This window comes from Silurus aristotelis, assembly GCF_946808225.1.
Source record: "Silurus aristotelis genome assembly, chromosome: 18".
Lineage (NCBI taxonomy): Eukaryota > Metazoa > Chordata > Actinopteri > Siluriformes > Siluridae > Silurus > Silurus aristotelis.
The window spans coordinates 14327992-14347507 of NC_139591.1; the positions used below are offsets into that span (position 1 = coordinate 14327992).

The 19516-nt window shown below is 36.9% G+C and overlaps 1 protein-coding gene and 1 long non-coding RNA gene across 3 annotated transcripts in view; one reads left to right on the forward strand and one right to left on the reverse strand.

Annotated features, from left to right (window-relative positions):
- cntnap3 (contactin associated protein family member 3) overlaps window positions 1–19516 on the reverse strand; it is a 154657-nt gene that overhangs the window by 12384 nt on the left and 122757 nt on the right. For both annotated transcript variants that reach the window (XM_083569409.1, XM_083569408.1), the window contains exons 15-20: window positions 15059–15186; window positions 13952–14122; window positions 11357–11575; window positions 6755–6994; window positions 4764–4988; window positions 1380–1513 (exon numbers count right to left, since the gene is read on the reverse strand). In XM_083569409.1, the coding sequence (XP_083425535.1) occupies window positions 1380–1513; window positions 4764–4988; window positions 6755–6994; window positions 11357–11575; window positions 13952–14122; window positions 15059–15186 (1117 nt within the window). The remainder of the gene's footprint in view (window positions 1–1379; window positions 1514–4763; window positions 4989–6754; window positions 6995–11356; window positions 11576–13951; window positions 14123–15058; window positions 15187–19516) is intronic.
- LOC310741513 lies at window positions 11874–16809 on the forward strand. The gene is made up of 2 exons (XR_014537978.1): window positions 11874–16144; window positions 16488–16809. It is a non-coding gene; the product is annotated as an uncharacterized lncRNA (long non-coding RNA).

Here is a 19516-nt window from a genome sequence, read left to right on the forward strand (position 1 = left end):
CTTGTGCATTCCTGCAGTCAATGACTAGCTCCATTGGAGCAGAGATGTGTGGGAAAGAGCTCATGTGCACCTCTAGAGGGCAGTTTGTCGCCAGGAGATGCAGGCAAACCATCAAAGACACCACCACCCTTCCTATCAACCAGGTCAGGTAAATTGGCTCTCCACAAAGAACATCAAGTTCAAACTACCCAGTATGAAACTAAGCCCCTGTTTCATCTGGCCTTTTAAAACCTTAGTAAAGTTAACCCTGTCACCTATCGCTTTCAGTTACTATCCCACTATTGCCTCTATCCCTCATTTCATGTCTCCCTCCTCAAACCCGCTAATGCTCCACCCTCTGTACCTCACAAAGAACAAGAATCTCCTCCACCATTAGACATTAATGCATACAGAGTGCACACCATTCTAAACTCCAGTCGTAGGGGAGGGAGCCTTCAATAATTAGCCTCGTGGATTAGGAGGGTTACGGGCCAGAGGATCAATGCTGGGTGGAACCCTAGATGTAGATGACATCCTCGCTGCCTTACTCAAGGAGGAATTCCACAGAAACCACCCCCATCAACCAGGCGCTAGATCCTGGGGGTGGCCCTGTAAGAAACTAACACCTGGAGGTGTTCTTAAAGGGGGGATTCTATAACAATTCCAGATACAGTTACCTGCTCTGCCCCACCAGAGGCAGCCATCCCCTGAGTTCTGAACATCTTCGGGGCAAAGTTTACTTCCTGTTGTTAGACTTTTTAGCCAGTGCCCATGCTAAGCTATGTTGCGGAGTATTGTGTCTCCCAGTGCATATCACGCTGTTACTTTATTTCATGTTCTTAGACCTGGTTTTCACTCTTGGCACTGCTGCCTGAGACCCTCCAGCACTGCTCGACTGATACCACTTTCTCTCAGGGTAAGAGGTAAGCATACATCAAGGCGCTTCTCTGTTCCGGGCACCGAGATGGTGGAATGAACTTAACCTAGCAGTCTGAACAGCAGAGTCCCTGACTATATTCAAGCGACGGGTGAAGAACTACCTCTTCCTGAAACACTCAAAGTAACACTTTCTTAAACTAACAGAGTTATAAGCTGATGTAACTTAGGTTGGAATCTAGCATACCAGTGTACATTAATTTATTGATGGAGACTCAAAGCACTTTTGTACATTTCTCTGGACAAGGGCATCTGCTAAATGCCGCAAATGCAAATATAAATATATACATTATGCTATATGTCAGATTGTGTTTTTTTTTTTTTAAACAAAAGATTGTCTTTATATATATATATATATATATATATATATATATATATATATATATATATATATATATAGAAAGGCTCAGTAATGCAATAACATTCACATTTATGATTATTTAAAAGTGATATCTCTATCTGACCTGAATACTGAGGTTTTCTAGGACTCTTTGTATTGACACTCGGTGCAGCTGTCCATTGGCCAGGCTCTTTGCACTCGATCTGAAGACGTCAGCATCTCGGTTGTTCTGCAGTTTGTACTTCACCTCCAGTTGACCTTCAGAAAGCACAGAATATCCTGTTACACATGAGATGCTGCCTCTGCAGTCCTTTGGTAACAAAGAGTCACAATGAATAATACAGAATCTATAATCTACCTGATTACAGCGGGATGTGAAAGTCAATGCACATCGACACTAACTCACATTTACGGAACGATAAAGCTGTCTGTTAAGAAGATTAGTGTTTAAGCCACTGACTCTATTTAAATGGCAAAACTAAGGAACTAATGAAATTCCATACATAATGAATGTTTAAATGAATGTTCCTCAAATAGAATAGAATAGAATAGAATAGAATAGAATAGAATGGAATAGCCTTTATCTGTCACATACACATTACTACTGAATTAGAAAAGAGTACAGCGTTCTTAATACATTTTACAAAAAAAAACAATGATTGAAAAATCGATTTTTTTGAGAAGAATTTGAGAGCAGGGACCATTTGGGGAAATACTGTCGAAATGAATAGTGTATATAAATAGTCTTGTGTGAAGTGAACTTGCTCATAACTGAAGGATGCCTTTATACTCTAAAGAACACGCATCGTTTTACATGTAGAGTAACACAAGATGTCTAAAACTGTCAAAGATCTGCAAAACTGTCAACTGCCCCATCGAACACTGATTTCCTTGGCTGATCAGATCATCTAATGATATTAATAAATAATACTAAGATGAGAGAAAGGTGAATTGATCTAATGCTATCAAAGCATGATTACAAAAAGTATTAAAGCATGATTGCAAAAAAGGCCAGACATTGCTAAATAAGGGAAAGGGTTTTTTAAATGAATAATTTTTATATAATTTTTTATATAAAACTTTTTTTATGTGCATCATATAATGCTTGGTCATATTGGAAAATTAAGTCTAATACATTAAAAAAGTAAAAAAAAAAAAATAATAATAATAATAATAATAATAATAATAATAATAATAATAATAATAATAATAATAATAATAATAATAATAATAATAAAAAAAGTGCACTGAAATCCGGTCCTGGCATTCCCACAGCCCTGTATGTGTAATTTAGTGTTTTGCATGTGCTTGTACAGTATACAAACCATTAGGCAATCATAATTCATATTTTGCTAATTATTTTTGACACAAGAGTAGTCTTCTTCTTCTTTCGGCTGCTCCCATTAGGGGTCGCCACAGCGGATCATCCGTCTCCATACCACCCTGTCCTCTACATCTGCCTCTTTCACACCAACTACCTGCATGTCTTCCCTCACCACATCCATGAACCTCCTCCTTGGCCTTCCTCTTTTCCTCCTACCTGGTGGCTCCATCTTCAGCATTTTTCTACCAATATAATTCATGTCCCTTCTCTGCACATGTCCAAACCATCTCAATCTCGCCTCCCTCACCTTGTCACCAAAACATCCTACATGTGCTGTCCCTCTAATAAACTCATTTCTAATCTTGTCCATCCTCGTCACTCCCAATGAAAACCTTAACATCTTCAGCTCTGCTACCTCCAGCTCCACCTCCTGTCTTTTACTCAATGCCACTGTCTCTAATCCATACAACATCGCAGGTCTCACCACAGTCCTATAAACTTTCCCTTTCATTCTTGCAGATACTCTTCTATCACAAATCACTCCTGTCACTCTTCTCCACCCACTCCACCCTGCCTGCACTCTTTTCTTTACTTCCCTAACACACTCTCCATTACTTTGCACTGTTGACCCCAGGTACCTGAACTCCTCCACCTTCTCCACCTCTTCTCCCTGCAACCGCATCACTCCACTGCCCTCCCTCTCATTCACACACATGTACTCTGTCTTACTCCTACTGACTTTCATTCCCCTTCTCTCCAGCGCATATCTCCACCTCTCCAGGCTCTTCTCAACCAGTAGTAATGTCAAAAAATCAACAGAAGGAATTCTTTCTTCTTCATCCTCACCAAACAAAATGGAGCATTAAATTTATGAAAAGAATGATTTACATAGCTATGATAAATAAATATCTTATTGGAGACAAGTACTGTGGACTGATGAAATTCTGGCCAGAATCGCCAAAGGTAATATGTTTAGTAGAAAATTGACAAGGATGGGATTGAAAAAAATCCTTGCCAGCTGTTGAACAGGGGGCTGGATCTGTTGAGTTTTGGGGGTTCTACAATTATACAATGATCCAAAACTCAAAATGCAAGAAATGTTTTAACAAGTGCAATTTAGAGCTATTTTGTCATCTGAATTCTTTTTTTTATTTCCAAAGTGTTACACTGTTTGCTAATTCCCATGCATATTCATGCATTAAAAATGTCATAGAACATTCTTTACAGGTCTTCTCATGGTAATGAAAGAAATTATTCCTTCCTAATGAAAGGAATTATTCCTTTCATCACCATAATGAGACCTGTAAAGACTGTTCTATCACATTTGTAACCACAGGAATAAAGCAAATAAACCTAATTTAACCCTTATTCAGGAAAAAAGTGCACCACTGCAGTCCATAATTCACTCCAGAGCATCTCCTTACTGGAAGTGTCACTAATGTCACTAAGTTAGTAAATCTAACTTTGACCTGAGAGGTTGATTGAAATGCTTCCTATGGACCTTCGGAACTATCCGTGCTTAATGATCTCACTTAGCCAGCCAAGCTAACTATCTCAAAAGGACATCGTCTTTTCACTAGCATTAGATTAACATTCATGTCTTCCCAAGCGTGTCCTCATATGTTTCGAAATGTAAAATTCATTTTTGTTATCGCAACTGCCCTAATTCTAAATTTTGAGATATTGCTTGGAAAACCCACAGAGAAAAGTGGAATATTGAAGGTCCAGAATTAGATCACATCCTCCTCTCCTGGGACTGTGCTAGATATATTTACTGGAGCAATCAGATGTGTTTATTTAATAGTTTAACATTTAGTCTCAGAAGGAATCCCTTCTTGTAGAAGTTACTTTAGTAAACAGATCATGTAAATTTTTGTGGCACTTGAATAGCAAACCTGTACATTATTTAATTCTATATCAAATCAGCAAAGATTAAAAATGTAACAAAATTCTCTCTATGTGCAGAGTATTGTTGGTGATAAGTGGCCTGAGAAAAAAACCCTGACATTTTCTATTACACAGAAGAGATGTTGGCTAGTGGTGCTATCAGATCAGAGCACTGAAATCTGTTATCTGTCAATAGCTTGACAATAAGACAATTAGCCTTTGAGTCTTAAGAGATTTCACCCTAAGCAGCATAGAAAGAAATGAGATGGGATGAAGAAAATTAGCAAGATCTCACACCGTTCCTGTTCAGAAAGATGGCGAGGAACTCTCTGTAGTACGAGCTGGCGTACAGAAGGATAACTGGCGCCTGGCTGGTGCGAAAACTCAGGGATATGTTCTCCCCTTTCAGTGTCAGGTCAGAGTACATGGAGGAGGACATCGCGCTGCCATTTCTGTTCAGCTCATATGGTTCCTTAAATGTGTAGGTCACAGAGGTGGCGGGTCGAAAAAATGCGGAAACCTCTGAAAAAATGAAAAGCAGGGGTTACTTGCACAAAGAAAGCTAAAGGTGGACTTAAACTTCAGTGTTTTGCGGGATAGCAACTTCAACTTATTCAGATATTTACACCTATAATGCACACACATACACACACACACACTCCAGAGGTAAAATGGTATAATACCAATATATAATACGAGGCGAAATTAAAACCTTCAATGTAACACACGTTTATTCACGATGTCCTTTCTTTACTCAGATATAAAAAAAATTAAATAAACTACACCAAAAACAACAAACTGCTGTGCTTTTGTAAAATAAAGAAAACAGACAGGGGGCGCTCTCTGCTGTCTCTCTCTCTTTCTCTCTCTCTCAACAGACACATTAATAAAACAACCTCTCAGTAAATACCTGCCTTACAGACAATAAATATATGAATAGAAAACTCGTAATGTGTACTTTTAAATAAATTAATTCACAGAGAAACAAATATTCTCTGATTATGTAATCCTTTAGAAAAAGTTAGAAGGGGTACAGTTTTTCAGTATCACCTCATTAACATTTCGCGTTGAAACATGGCAAAAGTTCCGTTTGGTGTCCTGATAATTTCCGTAATTTAAAACACCACAATCACTTTAAAACATTTACAAGAATATTTTGTCTTCATGCTCTATGTTGAGTGTGGTTTCACGAATAGTATACACACAATAATAAACACACATTTGCATAAAGCATCCATATTTGTCCATGCCCATGTTGATTAGAGTATTAAAAAACATTTAGAACAGACAAAATGTGCGAATAAGTGATTAATCATGAGTTAACTCATGACAATCATGCAGTTAATCGTGATTAAATATTTTTAATTGCTTGCCAGCCCTAATATTAATATGCTGTGAGGTCCAATTACAAGTGTAACACTAAAACAGGATTACAGTAGTAGTAATGGCTACTTTTTACTTAAGTACACAATAAAGCCCAAACGTCTTTACTTTAACTTGAGTAAAAAATATAGTCAATACTTCAACTTTTACCAGAGTATTTTAAAACTAGTATCTGTACTTTTACTTAAGTGAAGTATGTGTGTACTTTTGCCACCTCTGACACACACACACAAAAACAAATATGTATGAGACATTTTCACAGATGTCCTCATTGCAAGATGTTCTATTAGCATGAAAGGTTCTTTAGGTTTAATAAGCTGTTACCACACTTAAAAACATTATCCAGACATAGTTAACATTACCTTCTAGGTAGTTATTCGAATGTAGTAGTTAGCAAAAGAAAAAATTTACAGAGAAAAAGTCTATAAAACACTGATAGAGCACTGATATAGTGCCATTAGGCATTAAAGTCAACCATTTCTCTTCACAGAGAAAGTCTGAATGCAGCTTGACACTTATTTGTCTCTTGTCTATCCTGCTGTGCATCTGAATTTTCATAGATTGCATTGTGCTTTGTGTGAGATATACCCCATTTGCAGTCAGGTTAGAGAATTATATTGGCAATATTACTCTAAATCCAAAAGAAGAAGCATCCACTTCTTGCTTTAGGGGTCATAATACCTCCCCACCTCTGACTGATCAATCTTTGCCTGCTGACTGGTTGTCACAGGATGTGATCTTAGAATTTTTTAAGTGTGGGGGTACTTTAACTTCCCAATCAGCTGCTTTTACTGATGTTAGTCATTGATAAGTAGCACAATGCAATAATTCTGGTTTTAAAGGTATGGTGCATAAAATATGTCTGAAAGAACAAAATCCCAAACAAACAGCCTTTCTTTCCTCACCTTTGTGACAGAAAGTGCCAGAGTATGAGGAGGCTCCACAGTCACAGGTGAAGCCGTTATGTTTGTCCAGGCACTGACCCTGGTTTTGACACAGGTACCCATAGCTGCCGCAGTGGCCTGGGCATCCGGGACGGACACCGGGTGTGATCTTTGCTCGCTCCTCCAGATTCAGTGTCTTCCCATTCAGCTTCAGTGACCGGATGCAGCCCAGAAAGCCCTTCTGCCTCGATGCAGTTCCACCTAAAGAACACAAAAAATTGGTTGTTTGTTCTCTTTTTGTTCACTACTCACTGATTATATACATCAATGAAGTGTTGGAGAAAAAAAGAATTGAAACCTCTGTGGAGGCAGAGACTCCAGAGTTGTGCCATGAACATAAGATACTGTCAAAAACACTATCTCTAGCTGGTGGATGCGGTTTTAAACAACAGAAAGATGAAAAGGATGACGTAGGTGAAAAAGACAAAGTTGTCAATTGTGGATACACTCCATTATTTCTGTCTTGTCCAAGTTCAACCCCATGCACTGGTGCCTATTCACAACAAATGATCGGTGTACTCTGTTTTCTTTCTCTCTCTCTCTTTCACACACACAACCTCACTGTCCTTTGTATGTTAATTGCTGCAGAGGAAAACACTCATTTTTAAACGCTCTTGTTGCAGCACTGTGTGTACGGCAAACCATTCACGCCACATGCAAATTCCATCATTTAGCACCGCCTTCAAATCACTCTTTTCAATTGCAAAAAAATAATAAAACAAAAAACAAAAAAAATAGTGTGCTTTATTTTGAATGCATCAAATCAAAGCATTCATATACCCTGCTAGCTACTGATAATCACATCTCATCAAAGAAGAGTGAAAAAACATTGCCATGAAAAACAAATCCATCAGCCCTGAACTTCAAACCATTTTAGCTAAAACTGAAATGACAAACCGCTGTGGAGGATTTGTGAGCGTTGAGCCACAAAAATGACTGTGTACGATGAATGCATTCAGACAGGCACAATAGCAAATCTTGTCTTGACAACAGCAATGTTGGCACTTAACAAAAAGATTCAATCTTTTTTTCTGATGACTCCAAGCCGAACCGAGTAAGAAATTCTTTAAAGGAAGCACACAACACAACACAACACCACAACACAACACAACACAACACTCCCTGTATTGAAAGCCAAAGAGAAATACAGTACAAAAAAATTTTCATATTATTTTTATTGTCTGTTTAGTGATTTCAGTGCTAATTTGTTGGCTGATGCTATTTTTTTTCTTTCTATTTTTGTTATGGTGTTTAACAGGAGAAGAAACCAATACAAAGAATCTCAACTTCAAGGTTTTATCAACAAAAGATTATTTTCTCACTCAGAATGTTATAGCTGCCTTAGTAATGAAAAAGCCAAATAAAAGCAGTAGAGACACTGGGGCAAATATTGGACTCCAGAATGCAACATAGCATTTTGACGCTTAACTCGGCTATGTGTCCATGACAAGCTTTGGATTTTGACCTTTAGGTAGTCATGAAGTGATGTCTAAGCCACAGTGGCAGAAGTATCAGCAAGTTCAGCAGCATTTGTGGACAATGTAGTACATCATTCATGTAACTAGAAAGATACCAGTGGAATTTCAGTACACAGTATATCTTGGTGTCATGTGTCATGGTTAGACGGATGCATCTGCAGTGTTGTATCTTTACTAAAATAACGTGCTAAGTTCAAGGTCAACTCAGGTCACAAATCCAGCGTACTGAACATGGAAATAGAAGGCTTATTAAAGACAGGAAGGCTAAACAATACTTAGCAGTAAACACATTGAAAGTTGTTAAGTAATTTTAGATAAACAAACCAATGACATGACAGGAGCAGAAGCCATGAACTAAAGCAATAACACACTTGTAAAACAAACATAAGACAAGAGGTGTAGTGTCTGAGGTGCAGTGTTGTGAGCACCACTTGGAAAAGAGAAAAAAAACAGTGATGAAATCAAGAATAGCAGTCAGATTACACAAGTGGATTCCTAGTGAGACTCTGCAACTTTTGTAGCCTATTAATTAACATCATTTCCCAAGCTAAGCTGTTTATGATGAGAAAATTATGTCTCCAAATTATGCTCATTACCACCACTGAAACTGAGGCCTTGTAACAATAAATTGCCGAGGCAATTCTTGTAGAACTTCCTGTGAACTTTTTTTGCGGTTAATGATGTATTTAGGCTATATTTATTTATTTTGTCAAAAAAAAAAAAACAACCCTGTTCTTTATTGGCTAACAAAACTCTCTATCTATGTCCCTATCAGACGTGACAAAACATTTTAATTGTACAGGCGCATACAAAGCTACCTTGAGGCCAGTTAATTAAAGTTTGCATAAACAACTGACTAGACAAATCTTTAACATCATTTAACATTTTTTTTTTTACACAACCCCAATGGAGATGTAGCCCAGATGGACGTATGCAAGAAACAGCAGTGACACAACTTATGTGGCCCACAAGGCAAAGTAAGTTCAGTAGTGAATAAATAAATGTTAATGAAAAAGGTTTGTATTATAATCCCTTCTAATAATGACTCGTATCCAAACAAATAAACCATGTTGTAGGCATTAATGTGAATAAGCTAATTGTATAATTATATTGCATTTTTTTTTTCTCGTGGTCAGCTGCATCCCCTTTAACACTGAGAAAAGAGCTGTTTATTGTTCTAGACCAGGCATCCAAACTTGAGCAGATATAGCCCTATTTATTGAGAGCCCTAGACTCAGTATATAAAAATCCAGATCATCATCTAGATCTCCTGTCAGAGATTCCCCCTTGCTCAGTTCATGGCTGGTTGTAGTGCCTCCTGGCTCATAGCACAATTACTCACTACCATGTTATGCAACCATGTGCTTTTGTTTTGGTCACATGTGTCATGTATGTTTTTAGTACAATTATGTTGTGTCTCCACCCCTGTCTTGTTATTGGTCCTTCTGTTCAAATATTGTTTGGTTCACAGCTGTTCTCATGTCTGTGTTTGAACTTCGTTTTAATTGTGTCTTTGTGAAGTAACTCCTTCAGCACTTTGCATTTTACCGAGCCATTTAGTTCATTCTTTGGGTTTCACATTTTCTTGTTTTTGATCTTGTTTCTGTTTTTCGTTTCTCTTTCTAGTTTTGCCCTGCAGTTTATCCACAGCCTGTTTCACATTTTTAAGTTTACCTACCGATTTTGATTTGTTTGCCTGTTTTGTGATAAATGCTCTTATTCTACAACTGGATCTGTTTATGACAAGGCCAAGGTTCAGAAAATGAAGATGCAAAGCAAAATTGTTAAGTTTTAAGATTACAAAACAAAAAGACCAACACCATAACCAAAATCCAGATTGTTAAATCTCAGGTTAAGTATTAAACTAAGGCACAGGCCAAAATTCATTAAGTATTAAGCTTAAGTCTCAGGTAAATTATAAATAGTAAAGCAAAATCCACAAACCGATCAAATCTGAGACTGAGAGGAATAAGAATCTGTGCTGAGACTCAGGCCAGTAATCTCTGTAGGTATCAATGTATGTCTGTACATTGAGTCTGTACAAGAGTCTAAGCATCAAGGTTGACTTCTAGGCCAAGATTTCAAGTATCAAAGTTAAAGGTTTGTAAGCATCTAAGTAGTTTTTAGTTATTACAAATGTAACAAAGACTAAGACTCAGGCTGACTCTAAGAATCAAAGCTGATGAGAAGCCAGAGATGAGAAGCCAAAATACAAAGACTGAGTCCAAGGCCAGGGATAAACTGTAAGTATCAAAGTTAAAATCCATTCCAAGAAACTAATATACAACCTTAGACCCACACCAAGGGTCTAAGGATCTATGATAAGACCCAGACCAGCAATCTAATCTAAGCAATCTAAGACAAATTCTAAGTATCAAAGCTGAGGTACAGGTCAAGAGCCCAAGTACCAATACACAGACCCATTGCAAGATTATAGGTAAATTTTTTAGACACAAATACAAATGTAATACAAACTAATACAGTATAAAGACAAACTTTAAGTATAAAGACTTAGACCTAGGCCAAGACTCCAGTATCATCATTTCGCTTTTAATGTATTTTTGCACAGATTATTCTATACAGATTATGCTTATACTATTTTATAAGCATATTAGTTTAAAACATTTATAAATAAAATAATCATATACTGTACTATCTGTGTATTTTTATTTTTCATGCATCTGACAAACATTGTATATGCTATCTGGTTTGAATTTAGCAAGGTCTGCCTTAAATAAATCCAAAGTCTTTAACAGTTTCAGTAGTTTGGTCTTTGGTCTCACACTTCCAGTCAAACCACGTTGATCCCTGCCTTACAGCAAAAAATAAAAATTAATTACTATTTTTACTAGGCAGAAGCATAATATAAAGAAACTGCTGAGCAGTAATGCAGATGAACAGTGTCTATAGTAAAAGTATAGAAAGATAATAAAGCACATCTGCTCTCCATGTGTCTTTTCTACAATACATTTTAAATGCATTCTGAATAAATGATCTTTTATGTGTTGCAATGTACAAAGGTAGAGTACAGAAGTATTCCCTCTGTGCATAAGTGGGTTATGATTATAAATTTCAAAACTCTTACCCACAAAGAGCTGGCTATTGAGCTGGAGGTGGATATGCCCCTCGGTGGGGGCTTTTTGCACTGACCCAGGGTGATGGTCCACACTCAGTGATGCTTCCTTGATGTTCCGCTCGGCCACAACGTGGTGCCAGCGCTCATCGTTCAGATGAACAGGAGTCTTCACACGTACCTCGAGTGGCCCGTTCCCCACGTCAAATGAGAAAATGACTTCAGTAGGTGCTGGAAAAACACACAGGGACCTTATGTGGTAGATATTCACACATTTGTGACTATTTTCAATGTATATATCTTACTCCTATATATATATATATATATATATATATATATATATATATATATATATATATATATATATATATATATATATATGGAAAAAAAAATATTACTCCTACTGAAGAAAATCAGGATTGTAAATGATAGTTTTCATAAGGTAGTGTAGCAACTCAAAAATAAAGCCAAAGAGGGAAGACAAAGCAGGAAGAGAAAGTCGTCTGTCTTTAATCTCTCTCTCTCTCTCTTTTTTTTTTTATTATTTTTTTTTTTATAATTTCGGATGAGAACACCCTGACGCTCAAGGTTTACAGTTGGAGATGAAAGAAAACTCAATGCATTTTCTTTTCCAGCCGATGAGACCTCTGTGGTGCAATTTCTCAAACAGAATTAAATTCAGCTGAGCGTTTAGAGCAGAACACTTTTGGCTGTGTTTCAAAATAAAAAATGAATATGCTATTTCGGGGTAGTCGGGTATAACATTACGCTCACATCGACACAATTCAACTCTGGTGAATTGTTTCAACTGCCTTCTTATTGACTCGGGCTTATATGTACCTCACCCCCACACACACACACAAACACACACACACACACACACACACACACACACATACACACACACACACACACACACACACACACACACACACACACACACACACACACACACTAGTCACATATTGAGAAAGCCTTGCTGTTCATAGTTTATGTTTTAAAGCCATCTGTCTTTGTTGGTCTTCAACAATTCATCATTTGGTTGCACCCCACTGCCTTGCGAAGCAGCTGTTCTGCTTCTCTTTATAAAATAATCTTTCCTAGCTCAACCATGAAGAAAACGTTTCGGTGAAGAGCAAGCGAAGCATCGTGCGTTCTGTTATCAAGCGGATTTGTGCTGCCGAGAACAACACTGCAAAATCCCTGATCGTGTGTTCTGACCTCATTATTATTTTATAATATTTTTTATTATATTTTATTACATTATTTGCAGCATATCAAAGTGGGTCCTTGTGCAGCAACAGAAAATGCACACAAATGCTTATGAGTTATATTAGATGACTAATAAAATATCTATTAATATCCCAACAATATGCACAGAACTGGATCAGAACAGGAGTGAATCAAAACTTCCTAGGAATCTTTTTTCATTTCTTTTCTCGGTTTATGTCTTTCTCTTCTCAGAACAACGGGAGGCTAATTGAGCTCTCTCAGCAAAAGACTTTGTCATTATAACTTATAAGCTTAAGGGCCGTGTTCAGGTCTTCTCCTGTTTAGCATTCATCCATCACACCAACATGTTATGTGCTAAGAATTTATTTTTTTATTTTTTTAACGCTTCTTGTTTTAATGAGGTTAAAGGCCACGGATTCCTGTGGGCTTTCACAGGACAACTTGCAGCTCGGACGCGAGTGATGAGAGCGCAGCGATTATTTACACTCAAGCGGAGTTCAGAACAAATGAAAAGGAAATGTTGAGCCACGGCACTGAAATTTCCCCCGAGAGGCGCCGTTTCAGTGCGTCTGTATATTCGGGAGACGGCTTCTCGAGATTATTTTGCACAGAGCACAACTGGGCACATATGTTTGTAAATAGGAATGTCGAATAAAAAAAAAGAACAAACATTTGACCAGATCATATGAGCAACACGTTTATTGACAGCCTTGTTTTTCAGGATCTTCTCCCTGTTATTGTATGAGGTTCATCCAATAATAATTGTCAATCTTCAAACGTGGATCCATATATAACTTTATATATGTTACAATATATGTTACAATCTCTATATATCTATTTTAATAGTCTTTCAAAGAAAACTCACTTCTACATCTTGTTTGGAGGCTATTGATTAACATATTCCACAAAAATCACAGATTTTCATTAATAAATAAAACTGTATATATGTTACAATCTCTATATAAAGAATTTATTTAGGGACTAACTTAAATGACACAGTATGGGACCAATATAAGATTAATTATTTAAATAAATGCAATTAAAATAAGGTAGTGCTGCTTAGCCAAGAAATGTGCATAATTGTTGACTCAGTATGGTAATACTTTCTTTGCGTGAATTAGACATTCATGGATTTTGATGGATAAAAGAAGTCTCCAAGAAGAAGGAGAAGAAGCAGAAGATAGTGAGAAGTCAAAATAAGATCTCACATAAACATAAATAACTATAAAATAAATGATGGTGCTACAGGAACAGGAAATTGTAACAGAAAAAATAAACTTAAATTTATACAGATAGAAAAAAAACCTGTAGCATTGTGTCCCACTAAAGCCCTCAACCACACGTACTGTACAACCAGAAGTGCAATTCACTCACATCTCAGCTCAACACGGATGAAGTCTTTAATTCCCAGGTTTTCAAGGAACATGCCGCTGAAGGATGAGGTCTTGAAAAAGAAGGAAATGTCAGCACTAAGCTCAGCATGGAATGTTGGGAAATGGAGGTAGGAGTTCTCCTTATCAAAGTGGGCTGCGTTCCAGAAATCATCTGAAGAGAGAAAGCATTTAGAAAGGCGCTATAGAATCAGGGGAAGCTCCAGAAGCTCTTTAGTCATCATTTGAGCTGTAACTCAATATAGAAGTTTTACAGCCTAGCAGGAAGCTGTATTACAATTATGAAAAAACTAGAGTGAGGTAGCTAAGGCAAAGGACTACCATTTATTTATCATTTTTATTTTTCCTTCCTGTTTACCAACAGGAGATACATATACAGATAGTGGCTTTATGTTACCACAAGAGTACAAAAAGTTTTAACTCTTGGCTAAGTTGAGTTTAGGTTCAGAATAATCTATTTCAGCTCACAGCTGGTGGTTTAAAGGGCGCACACATTAGGCTGCTGACTACACAGACGCAACACTCACAGTTTGTTAAATCAAATACAATTGGTTGTTTTGTAAAATATTGCATCCAAACACATTTACAGACTATTTATTGATTCACATTATTAGTGGCATTTGGCAGATGCCCTTATAAGGGGCAAATAACAACGATCTCTCTGAGCAGTTGAGGGTTAAGGGTCTTGCACAAGGTCACAGAAGTGGCAGCTATGTGATTTATACCTACACCCTTATGATAAGAATTCCAAAGTCTTAACTGCTGAACCACCACTTTCACTTATTTAGATTTTCTGCCACCATTTTACAAGGGATCTCATCAAGCATCCTTCATGATACTGTACTTAAGATAGTAGTGGCTTAACAGTTAAAGTTCTAAGACACTAATCAGAAGATCAAGAGTGTCATGCCCCAGCTCTGATGAATTTGCCAATGTTAGGCCCTTGAGCAAGATTCCTAATCTACGTGGGCTACATAATGCTAGGTTGAAACCACATAAGTATTCAGCTCTTTTAAACATATTATTCGCACATGTCGTTGTAATATACAGTACATTTAAAAAAATTTAAGAAAAAAAATGTGATACTTACTGTCACCGTAGCACTGGAGTGGACCTACTTGATACGCTGCCTCGGACCCTGGCCTGCTAATATCCCCCACTGCTAACATCCTGATTGGCAAATGCTCTTTGTGAGAGAGGACGCCAGAATCGTTTAGCCTGTCGAAAGCAAAACAAAACAGAAAACACTAAAAGACTGTGACTGATCCAAGTGAAACTTAATGTTTGAACTTAATGTTTGAACCCTTGATCAGCCAGGGTGCTTAAAAAAAGTCCAGTCATGCTGCATAATTGCTGTAATTACGAGACGACAGGCTCGAACATTCTAGTCATTTCAGAAATTGGTTGTTTCTGTGAAAATGCACACCATCATAGGGACAGAAAGCTAAACTGCACTACATTTTAAGCGGTAATTATTAGAAAATTCCAGACAAATATTTGACTAGTTACATCCTACTATTCCTATATGCTTTCACTATAGATCCTGCTGCCATTTTTTTTTTACCCCGGGTTGTGTCATTTTCATGTCCGAGCTTTTAAGAACCGATAATTAGCAATTCCAAGAAAGACACAAAAGCTTTTTATGCCTTTTTGAAGTCAGAAATTTGCAATTACCGTAATTGTAGTGCAACGTGACCAATGGCAATAATCTAATCTCTTACTGCGACTGTCACTATTGCTTTCAGGAAATAATACCACACATTTTGGGCAGCGTATTTAAATGACCCATTACTGCAGTAACCCAAATCTCAACAGATTTTTAGTATGTCCTGCTTTTGTGTATTGTTTTCAAAGATGCTTTTGTTCACTGTGAAATAGAAAACATTATGCTCACCAGTAAAGATCAGTTGAATAGTTCAACACTTGGTATATATAAACTTGTTGCTGTCTGGTATGTAGATCTGTTTGGTCTGCCTATATGTGCAAGTTTTTTGAGCAGATATTATTTATAATTTTTTTTATCAGTTAGTCAAAGTGTTTTCTGACTGACAGGAGAATATCTGAGGTTAGTCAGGTTGTTTCTTTGATAATTAAGTTTGTCTCAAAAGTAATTTTTTTATAAGCAATAAGACAAAACAATATTCTAAGTAAAGAATAGAAGAGTTGAGTCTGTGCAGTAGGGGGAGCGGTGGCTCCAGCGGTTAAGGCGCTGGGTTGCCGATCAGAAGGTCTGGGGTTCAAGCCCCGGTATCGCCAAGCTGCCACTCTTGGGCCCTTGAGCAAGGCCCTTAACCCTCTATGCTCCAGGGGTCCCTTACGAGTGAAATATCAAGGTCCATGATGTCGGAGTGACGTGGGGCCGCCTTCCCGTGGGCTCACCACCTGCAGGAGGGGCCGTAAGGGACGGTGCTGTGAGGATTGGGCAGCAGTCGAAGGCGGGGGCTTGCTTAGACTGCTGCCCCTGCGACCCGAATTATGGATAAGCGGGAGAAAATGAATGAATGAATTAGTCTGTGCAGTTATAGGAAACCAATTTGTTTTAAAATGCTACTTTGCAGCATTTGGGATGTATGATGTATTTCAAATACGTATTTAAAATATAAAATGGCATTTTTTAATTTGTATTTAATATTTTTGATGAAATATTTTGATTTTGATATTTTGTATCAAAAGAGTGTTTTGTACTTTTTTGTATTTTTTAAAATACTGTAAAATACTTCGTAAGAAGTCTACATGATGATCATAAAAATGTGGGCTTGATTGGTGCCCACTCAGTATTTTGCCCAAAAAGAAACATGCAGGCTTTCAAATAGGTGTCCAATGATTGATAAGCAAATATTAGATTTTTTTTTAGAAGATATTTGATATTGTACCCTAATTAAAGTAGCTGTTTAGTAGAATCATGATTTTGCATACCATTGCATGAATGACTGCCTGGCATGATATATTACTATATTTATGATTAACAATCAAATGATTAATTAGTTAGAAACTAGTTGCTATGAAAACAGGAGACATCAGTTGTCTTCTTACAAAATGACTTGATTTGTCATTGAGTCAGTGTTTCTGATGCAAAGTAACCCTTCGTTACCACCAAGTAACTCTAAATTAGTATACAATTATGGGTCAATTGCAATCTGTTAAACATTAAACTGTTGGTTACTTTAAAACTAATCTTCATCTGAAAGATCGCAAGGTTTATGTATATGAATACTTGATCTGTTACCTGGTTGCATATGTCAGATTTATAGTATTTTTTAGTATTTTTAAAATACAAGAATACAGTAGTTTATTGTGTGGTTGCTGTATTTTGTAGTTTATTTTGCTACATTCAAAGTGATGGTATTTGGTATTTTATTTTATTTTAAAGTACATTTTTGATGTATCTAAAATGTTGCAAAAAATTTATATCATGTAATGTAGAGACATTCTGTATGTAGAATGTGTAATAACTGTGGAGCAAATTATACTGAAACCATTTAGCTTTACAGATTCTTTTTTTAGCAAGAAAAAACCTCTAGAGACATGTAGATTCTCATCCTTCATATAATAGCTTGAAATATTTAAGTAGTTAGCAGCAACAGCTAACAAGGAATCTACGGTTGAGATCACAAGGCAGCACGCTACATTAAGTACCAGATGGGTGTAAACTTTTGCATGGGATGATCAGTGCAAATTGTTATGTTTATTTTTTCCATTTAGTATTGCCCTTAATACACAACAAAGGATATTTAGATGTTTCCCAAAAGAGCTAAAGTAATAACACCTCACACCAATTCTCCTGTTTAAAAGTTTACAATACCTCCCCCTGGCTCTTAATGCTTAGTGTTGATTTCTTGGGAATCAGTGAATATTTGCAGGTTTTTGGAAAAGTTGTGTAAAATTCCTAAGTGTGAAAAGACGGATCTGTTGGACATAATTCGAAGATGCAGCTGATGCCGTAAAAGCAAATAATGTGCAGCTCCTGGAGAATTTCTTTTAAGGAGAACGGTCAGTTTAACCACTCAAGACCAACATGGGACTCATGAAAAACTATAATGACTCATAAAAACAGTCACTGCTCATCCACAGCACTGTGCAAAAGTCTTAAACCACTATTAGATTTGCTATCTCAGCAATTAGATAATGACAATGCAGAATTATTTCTCGTCTCAGAATTTCTTAGAATTATTGTCTCTTTAGTAGAATACAACCAGTAAATACATGAAATCTGTATGTAGTAATTGAAAAAATAAAATAAAATTCAGAAAAAGCTTTATAGGTTAAAGTGGCAGTATTTAGCAGGCTCCCATAAACCTAAATGGAAGGTATGGTAGGGAAGTGGTAGCTCAGTCGTTACGACTTTGGACTACTGATTAGAAGATCTTAAGTTTAAATCCCAGCACTGGCAAGCTCCTGGGCCATTAAGTTAAGCCTTTAACCCTAAACTACTCAGCTGTATAATTGTAAGTTGTTCTGAATAAGGGCATCTGTCCTAAATATAAAGGGAATGGAACTCAAACAATATAATTGCTAACATCCGCGTTTTTGTCTGACTGCTGTGAAAAAGGTCTATTACACCAGGTTTGTGCAAGACATGGTTGAGTATCACATACACATATTGTATTAGTTGAATTCATTGGGATTTGCTAATAAGACTACCTTTCATTCACATCATTCAATTAAAAAAAATAATAAATCACAGAATTTGACAGAAATAAAATCGCATTTTGCATAACAAGGCCACTCTCAGGGGAAAATCAGAAAAAACACTGGACACTCAAGAGAGTATTCAAGCTGTTATAGAGAAATTTTAAGTATCACAAAAGGTCAAGGAAGAAAAAAGTTAGGAAGGCCAATACAACTTTTAAAATCTGATGAACATTTATCCAGGAAGTTTCTCCGAGTTACTTCTTTAAAAGATGGAAGAAGTCCAACAAGGAACTGGCTCAACATTTGGCAGCTTCATTGGGATTCCAAGTTGACCCTTATACAGTCTGAAAAGGCTTGATCAGGAATGCTCTTTGTGGAAAGATAGCAGCCAAGATACTAAAATATGCTAAATTTCATTAAGCTTGAAATGGATCATCAAAATATGTGAGAAAAAGAGTTAGAGAGAGATGGACGAATGAGGTCTGCAAATTCTTGCATGACATGGTGGAGGATCTGTCCTGGTTTGTGGCTGCATTTCTGCCAGTGATATTGCCAATATTGTTCAAACTGATGGTCTCATAAACGCAGATTACAGACAGGTTTTAAGTCACCTTTCCACGCCTTCTGGAAAGCACCAGACTGGAAATGGTTTTATTATTGATAATTATTGATTATATGATTATTGAGTCACCTGGACAGAGAAAGAAATAAAAGAGAACCTGAATCTAAAGAAGAATTCTGGGGCGAGCTAAAAAGTAAGGCAGCTATTAAATAACCAGAAGATTACTTCAGAAAAGGGAGGTCACTTTAAAGACTGACTTTTTGAGAAGTGTGTTTTTTTTTAATTTTGTGTATGTATCTCCTCTGTTTCTGTTCTCTGTACTGTAGCTTAATAAAGAGAGCAAAACATAAATAT